This window comes from Hyalella azteca, unplaced genomic scaffold (assembly GCF_000764305.2).
Source record: "Hyalella azteca isolate HAZT.00-mixed unplaced genomic scaffold, Hazt_2.0.2 contig1803, whole genome shotgun sequence".
NCBI lineage: Eukaryota > Metazoa > Arthropoda > Malacostraca > Amphipoda > Hyalellidae > Hyalella > Hyalella azteca.
The window spans coordinates 14,115-22,668 of NW_025932102.1; the positions used below are offsets into that span (position 1 = coordinate 14,115).

Below are 8,554 nucleotides of genomic sequence, written 5' to 3' on the forward strand. Positions count from 1 at the left end.
AGGCGGCAGCATCCAGCGAAGTTTTGCCCGCGATGCAGAGTGCTGTTATGCTGACTAACGTATCCTTGTGCTATTGAGATCTCATTGTCGAATGATAGGTGTTCATGCTATAGGTAGATGCTTATTAGAGTCAAACGATGTAGCAAACTATAAACTCCATTTTTCTGTTACAAATGATGTGGCGGTTTACGTAATACTGAATTATATTTAATCCCTGCTACATTACGCGAGCCAATGCAATGCAGACTGAAGTCCAGGAGGAAGCAGGCAGATGGACCGACCACACGGAATACGGTCAGATCGCCGGACCATGACTCGTAAACCAACTAAATATTCATTGATGAAAGTGGTAACACGGTCTCCGCATGCCTTTTTGACAGTGAGATGCAAACTTAGGTCGTAAAGCTACATAGCGGTGCAGCATTAATTACCGTACCGCTGAGAAATGGAGACTACCAATACTAGATAATCGTCAGTTATTAACATACATAACATTGATCTCGGCACTGAAGTGTAGGCCTGATGTGGCATGTCGCCGATTCTTTTCCTTTTCGTGCCTTGTTCACAGAAGATCTAATATCGTTTCATTTTGCCGGATCTTTTTTATGACTTATCAGTGTTAGGGCCGGATAAGGCGGCAAGGAGAGACAAATGCTCCAAATTTGAGAGGCATAGGCAGTCATTCCCTATGAGGATGAAGTATCTTTGTACACTGTTCGTCTTGCCAGAGGCCTGTCTTCCATCTTGGGGAAGCTCGCTATAGGGCCTTGGCTTAGAGCAAAAGTGGGTGGATGGGCATTAGATGCCATCAACCTTAGTGATCTCTGGCAGATTAACGGTGGAGGCGCGATTGAGAGGTTAAGAGCAGTCTCTCTTGGGGCTATATCATCTGTGCACGCATCAATTATAGCTCTCTCCTCACGATTAGGGCCATGATTTGCCTCCAGCACAAGCTTGCAGGCACTGCGCCGAAGATGGATGGAGTCTGGCGCTAGCATCCATCTCCAAGACTAGACAGCCAATGTTTTATTCTTGATCAGGTAGAGAGATAGGGCACGAACCCGATCAGTGGGATCATCAATATCGAACCCAGCGACAACATCAAAGCATTCTGTGATGTTTCTTCTCTCACAGCAGATAGCAATTGGGTCCATGATAATGCTCGCTTGATTGATTCGACTGAGACCTGTGCAGTCCTTGAGTTGAACAAGTAGCTCGTACAACGCTGGTCTCAATAACCCATCTCTAATGCTATCACAGTTGAGTGATGCTTGAACCATAGATTCTGCGCGATAAACGTGCCCAGCGTCCCTAGTTCTCAGGTTCAATGTCAGAGCGACCATATGAGCGAGCTATGGGCCTGATCTGGATATGGCGCTCGAGGCCAATTGACAGACCTCTGTATGACGAGGGGTAATCCAGGGTATACTGGCCCTCGTAGATTGGGCGAGTACAGCGAGAGCAGGATAGAACAGTAGCCCATTCCCCCACAATTTGTTGTCCAGCAGGGCCTATACTTTCAAAAAAATTTAGGAGATCGTAAGTTCATCAGCCAAGAAAATAGAGCGTAAGTACTTACGTTCACTTAGCGAGTTCTGAAAGTATGGCCCCAGAGATACGTTTGTGCATCAAAACACTTGCAACCTTGATCTTGACAGACTGGAAGATGATGGTGTAGTCACCTCCTTGCTTTGCATATGCGGTGGCAGTGTCAGAATCGATGAGTAAATGAGACATGATCGAGGGATTGAAGTTTATATGAACCCCTCTAGACAGCATCATCACGCCTCCGCGGTGTTCAAAAGAGCCACCTGCAATCTGAGCTTCCCTGAAAACTTCAGGTGGAGTAGAGAGTGATCTTTTCCCGAATGAGAGTATCAAGGAGATGATTGTGATTGTTGTCTCCATTGACCCAATATTGCAACTCTCCGAGTTTCATTGCCGCTTTGTCTTGAGGTTCTGGGTCTATTAAGACCATAGATGATTGAGCCCTCTTGACAGCTGTGTCACTGCCAATGTAACTTGCGTAACGACCCCTAGCATTGTCACACTCTAAGATCCTTGGATCGGCGATAACCTTGAATGTCCTAGGCTGGTCCTCTTCGGGGAGTTGATTCCATCGGACCAGTCGAACTTGGTGAACTGATGATGCTTGAGACGGGTTGACTAACGGTGTCCCAGCTATTTGCTCACGCAAGTTATCACATGCATGTGTGGAGCACCATAGAGAAACAGCATATCTCACGAGTCCCTGGATCGATCTTGCAGATGATGTGTGAGGGCCGTGACTCAGACTTGCGAGGAGCAGCTGATCACGATCGATGGCCTCATCTGTGATTGTCTTAAAGGATGTGAATCGATTCAGTAACTTCAGCACAGAGGTCGACGACTGGAACATAGTAATGACCTTGTCAGCCAAAGCCACATTGCTGAGTTCATATATCGCACGCAGCAGCTAATTTAGGAAGCATGGGGCGTAACAGAGATAAGCTTGACACCAATTGAGTCCGTACAAGATCGGAGTTAGCGTCTAACAACACCCTCTATCGCCTGTTCTCACACTCATGTCTCAACGGTACGCCGACGAGATCTTGGCCCCCTGTGTCTGCATCAGGTTCTCTTATACACGGGATAGAATAAGGGTCTTTGCAGATCTGCTCCCAGTTCATACGACCAATCCTGAGAGGCAGAGTCTCAAACGCTTTTATGATGCGATTGTAGATAGGGCGAAGGGTCCAATTCCGATACATAAATGCCCATATCTCCACTGTAGGGAGATGATCATCAACCCCTCTAAGGCAGTACGAGAGATACAGGCTAATCTTGATCCCGCCTGACTGCCGGTTCAACAGCAATAGCGCAATCATCTTGTGCTTGTCACCGGTAAACCCACGGGAGCGAAGAGTTGTCAAAACTTCCATGCATGTTGTGAGGTAGGCAGCAGCAGGGCTATTGGCTTCAGCAGCAGTGGCTATCCCAGTCGCGCAGCAGCCACTCACCTTAGTGTTGACAGATGGTATGTTCTCTTGCGACTCGGTTCCGATACGGCCAGCTCTTTTGATGTCTTGCTTCTAATCTTCTGCCTCTCAGGTATGAAGACTTTCCATACTCCAGATAATTGCAAGTGACGTACGTTTCCATCAACTTGATAGGGAGTCCGGCTTCTTGAGAGAACGCATTGAGCCCCTCGAGTATTGATGCCTGAGCGTTTGCGTAACTCATGCTCTCAGGCTTCTCAGCTACAATGACCTGATTGTCACCCATGCCTAAGATGGATGTGTTCAAATTTCTACCTTCCATATGGCTGAGGGCACCACAGGCAGTCACTAGAGTCCATAATTTCTGGAACATACCCTCACCATGAGAGTCAATACCAATGTAAGCTCTTTCACCCCTGGTGTAGGCAGGCCCGAGTAAGCCTGTTCAGGGATATTCGCAGAATCTTGGAATAGAAACCAATGTTTGAGACAGAGTAAATGGACTGACTCATACAAAGGGGATATTCCGAAGATACGATCAATCTCTTGAGCTATGGGCGCTATGAGCATTAACCTCTGGTACTGACACCATTTTGAGAAATCTACCATTGTCTTGATAGTGTTGGCTCTGGAAGATTTGATCAATAGGAGTCTCTGGATATTATCGCCAGACAAAATCATGGTGGTAATGGGACAGTACTCGAGGATCCGCTTCATGTTTGTTCTCAAGAGTCACTTGGTAAGCACGCATCGGGAGAGTATTCTTGGTGAAGCATCGACCCTTTTGTCTGTTGAGCTCGCGCTCTTTAGCATTACACTAACGTGATCTTCTGGGTGTCTAAATGTTACAAAGTCCATGACAACATGACCTAATGTCCACGTCTAGTCGCTTGATGAATGAATTCTATCAAAAGTCGCTTCTCTTGGACGGGGCCAGGGTTACATCTTCGACCATACTTTAGGAAATGGTAACGGAAATCATATTCCCGGCACCATGTGCCGTACTGAATTCCCCGTTCATACTACTCGTTCTTAATCCGCAAACTCTATTCTCGATTCTAACTTTCTCTAAAACATTCTTACAATTCTAATTAATAACAAATTTACAATACCTCTATATTTAATAGAAGCCTTATATTACAACGGTAAAATATAATTTACAACAAGCCCTCTACAACGTGTTCTCCTAGACTCCACGTGTCCTCCTAGACAGATGGCCTGCAGCAGGTCGGCCGCCAGCCTGCACTTGACCTGCTCCTCGTCTGCGTTATAGTCAGTCCAGACGGCCTCCTCCTCCTTTTTTATGTCCAGGAGATTTTGTGCAGCAATTGTGGCAAAAAGTCTACTGAAATATTACGACTTCGACAGCCTAGGCGAATCGACCTGAATCGGCGGCACGAGGCGTAGCGGCGGGACGACGACGACGCATAAGCGCCGTCAGCTGATTCATTCCTGGCCGGCTGTAATGTAGGTAAGGACAATTTATTATAGTTATTATTTCAGACCCCTGCAATGTGGGTAAAGACCAGGGGTTGGTTATTTAGGTATATTGTAAGAATTGATGTTAGTTATATCATGTCACCCGATTATATCTAACATAAATTGATGGATCACTATTAAACACCAGGTCTAGAACTAGATGGACTTTTTCGTCCATGTCCATGACAAGAGATGGTTGTAACGTTTATAGAAACTTACTCCGGATGGAGCTGCCAGGTACACCTGGGGATGGAAGGTGCAATCGAGGGGTCGGAAGGTGCTATAACAAATCTCCTATAGTCCAGTTTGCTTTGGGCAGTGATTGATGCTAGAAGCCACACGTAGTGGACTACGCGTACTTTCCTACGACGCCACACAGCTGAAATCAAGAATTAAAAAGACTCAAGAGGATTCAGGTACTAAAATATGCCTAAATATTGAATTAAATGTTATGGACAAAGTGGCAGTCGCAGTAGTATCTCGAAGTTACAAAAATGTGCAGAAAAATGAAATTCCATTGACGTGCGTCTGACCTTCCGCGTCTCCTTCGTCGCCGCATAATATCAGCTGAATCTTGTTTCGGGCCGACGCTGCAGGTGGATATTTTTCGATCTGGCCTCCGGATAGTCGCACCAGATGCTGCAACCACAACGTGAACATAGATTTGGCAATTATCCTACTGAATGGCACAAACTATTGTTTTATGAATGAGATGAACTCCAGCATAGGTGCGGACGACCCACCATATGTCAGTGATGGTGGAGGCACAATCTTAGAAAAACTTATCCAACACATATGGTGCTTACAATCAACCATTATCTTCCCAAATTGCCAATACTAGGATGGGCAATGAAAACACACACAACCCACCCGCATTTCATCTTTGGAGAATTTCTCTATATGCATGCGGGAGAAGAGGAATCCGTGCGGCAGCGAGGTTCGGAAGTTCTGCATTCGCCGTGCGAGATAAGGGCTCTTGCGCTCCGTTAAATCAAGCGCCTCGAACTCAGTCTTTAATATCATAAATAAAATTAATTAAAAGAAGTGGAATGGACATGAATTATGTTGATTCCAATGAGGAATATGTTCCTCATTGATGAGGAATGAGGAACATATTAGTAGCCTATCTCGTCCAGCGCTAAATAAAGAGCAACTAATCCTATCCTAACAGTGGTAAATGGGCGTATTAAAAAAATTAAAGTTAAGAGTAACAACTTAGAACTAATTATTCACTTGAGGACAAATATAGCATGGAGCTGATATAAGTGAAACAGGAACTGATGCTGTCACCTCATGTAGCAGGCACCTCTTCCTCTACTCAGGTCAAATGAAGCTAAATATTGATAGAAAAAATGAGCTACATCAGTACAGCAAGACCTTCAGTTAAAATATGTCAGTCAAGGTCATGCTGTGCAAAGTAACAGAAGTAACAGACAAAGGAATGACAGGTTCTTTACGGGAAATTATAAACAATGTCATCAACATAAAGCTGGAAAATCAATATCCAAAAACAGAAACTGGCCAAGACTGGTAATTCCGATTCAGATTTTGACAGAACATGGCAAACAGTACGGTGATAAGCACAAAACATAAAAAATAGAACAAAAAATATTTCGAGACCATTCACAAAATGGCAATAAAATTGCTAAGATATTGGTAAAACTTTTTGCAAGAGAAGGTAATGCAGCACACAGATTTCAGACCCGAAAATGTGAAGTGCAAAATCAGGTAACATTCAAGTACAGGATCATAGCATCACTAAGTAGCCAGGTGAATCTTCATCATTTGTGTTGGTAATTTAGACACAGAAAGTAATGAATAGTTATGTCAGAAACATTATCATCAGTATCTTATAGAAAACAAGTTGCAAATATGGTTGCAACTTATGGAAAGAGGCATTATTTATATTTTTCGAATCGTTTTATGACCTACTAAACGGAGCTGATAGCTCCATTTAGAAAGGTTGAAGTTAGTCTGCTCGAATGCCTATAGGACTCACTCCGACAGAGGTAGAAAATGACTGCCTGCTCCTCGATCATATTGTTATGCATATTGTAATTTTAGTTTATTACTCTAAAGATGTATTATTCACGAAGAAACAGCAGTAAATTTTTGATAGATAATAGTGTGATGATCAGTTGCTACCATTGAAGACAAAACATAACTTCATAGCTGCTGCGCATTGTTCAAATAGGTCATATCTTGCCACATAATTATAACGTAACTCGATGGTGGATGACTAAAATAAAATTATTTTATCATTTTTAAATTTTATCATATAGCATAACACCAAATTATTTTGACAACATATTGAATGATAGAAGGCATTAAACGTATACAGAGATAGCAAAATAGTCTGTTGATACTGAGAGTCGAGAGGAACAATGATTTTTTAACGACTTAATTAAGTGAATTTCAGGCAGTATTGATGGTAGCGCAGGTGACGAGGTGACGGTGTACCGCGTGGGGTAAAATGAAGAGACTAAATTCAAGCATGAACTTATTCACCTTCATTATGAGAAAAATTCTAGTAAATATTGAAGAGACTATTTAAAATAGTTACCACTATAAAAATCTGAAAAGAAAATTTCAAATCTCGGATTACTTTTGTCATGCCTACATCGAAATCCGCAGATTGCAAGACGCATGAGTGCAGCCTGTTACTTTACTTCCGTATGCTTCAACTGCTGATGATTGCGTCTTGCAGGACTGGGTGCCGTTGGCGTGTCTGTGACTTCGATGCTACGTACTTCTTTCAAATGGGGATGTTTCTTCACTGTTTACAGAACTTTTATTACGAGTTGCGGTGGTTTCAGGGGCCACTTCACTATTCTTTTTCTTGGTGATTTAGTTTCTACACAGTTTTTAGTCTCTTCTTCGTTTATATATCTTACTTGCCTCGTGGAAGGAATCTTCATCCGAATCCGAAGATTCCGAGAAGAGCTTCTCTGGGTCGAAGGCATCCAACTTTTCACCCCCGTACTCGCTGCACATGTCCATCTGGTTGTACCCCTGGAACGAGACTAGATTAATGCTCTACTTCAAGACAAATTCCACTCGTTCATTAAATGCCACAGGTCTCAAAGTGTTAGCTTAGCACGAACCGTTTCTCTATCTTGTTTTACTACTGAAAATGCAAAATTAGGTCACACAAAATGCAAAATTAAGTCACACACAGTGTTGGAATATATGGATTTGGTAGGTTTGCATTCTAAAGGCTTTTAAATAAAATGGCAACATTTTGTGACGTTTCATTGTTGCTGGCGCGTAGTACGGTGTTTTGTGAATCTGTCAATATATTCCAACTTTCATTTTCAACAACTGGAATATATTACAACACAACTGAGGGTCCCCACCTGCCGCTGGGGTTGTGGCTAATGACTCTCAGGGTCCCCACCTGCCGTGGGGGTTGTGGCTGATGCCTCGATGCTCTGAGGGTAGATGTCGCAGGTCCCCCATGTCCTTGACGGCCAGGGGGAAGCGCTCCCCGTCCCGGATATCTGACGTGACGTCCGCCGTGGCCTCGAGGTTGGCCTGCTGCAGCTCCGAGTGTCACGCAAACCGAATCTTCCCAGACACGTCCATCGACATGGCGGACTCCTCCCGACCCGGCTGCGCATCATATTTACACCATTGTTCTTTTGTAAATTGATATATTAATGCAATAAATCATAAAAGTGGTATTCTAAATCAGTAAAGATGACATCTTTGGTTACTGTTACGGCTTCCCCCAACCCAGCTGTTCAGAGGCACGCGGGTTGTTGGCATCATGAAACAAATTGACAGTTTTCACCTCATTATAATTTATGCTAATGCCCCAGCGTCAAAGTAATACAATCCTTGACGCTGCCCCAGTGCCCACCTTGACCATGACGCTGCCCCAGTGCCCACCTTGACCATGACGCTGCCCCAGTGCCCACCTTGACGCTGCCCCAGTGCCCACCTTGACGCTGCCCCAGTGCCCACCTTGACGCTGCCCCAGTGCCCACCTTGACCATGACGCTACCCCAGTGCCCACCTTGACGCTACCCCAGTGCCCACCTTGACCATGACGCTACCCCAGTGCCCACCTTGACGCTTGTCTCTTATACACATCT

At 44.3% G+C, this 8,554-nt stretch overlaps 1 protein-coding gene across 1 annotated transcript; it reads right to left on the minus strand.

Moving 5' to 3' along the window:
* Positions 1 to 3,998: 3,998 nt before the first annotated feature.
* On the minus strand, positions 3,999 to 5,722 carry LOC125179023. Its single transcript, XM_047884074.1, has 4 exons — positions 5,328 to 5,722; positions 4,991 to 5,096; positions 4,677 to 4,836; positions 3,999 to 4,438 (listed from the first exon to the last, which is right to left on the minus strand). Exons 1-4 carry the CDS (start codon positions 5,478 to 5,480, stop codon positions 4,348 to 4,350), a joined length of 510 nt encoding a protein of 169 aa, XP_047740030.1. The 5' UTR covers positions 5,481 to 5,722; the 3' UTR covers positions 3,999 to 4,347.
* Positions 5,723 to 8,554: the final 2,832 nt, after the last annotated feature.

Coding starts and splice junctions, on each gene's coding strand:
- LOC125179023 (XM_047884074.1), bottom strand. CDS start 5,480: ATGATATTAAAGACTGAGTTCGAGGCGCTTGATTTAACGGAGCGCAAG. Junction 5,097..5,327: donor TCTCCAAAGATGAAATGCGG/GTGGGTTGTGTG, acceptor TTGTGGTTGCAG/CATCTGGTGCGACTATCCGG. Junction 4,837..4,990: donor CGACGAAGGAGACGCGGAAG/GTCAGACGCACG, acceptor TCTTGATTTCAG/CTGTGTGGCGTCGTAGGAAA.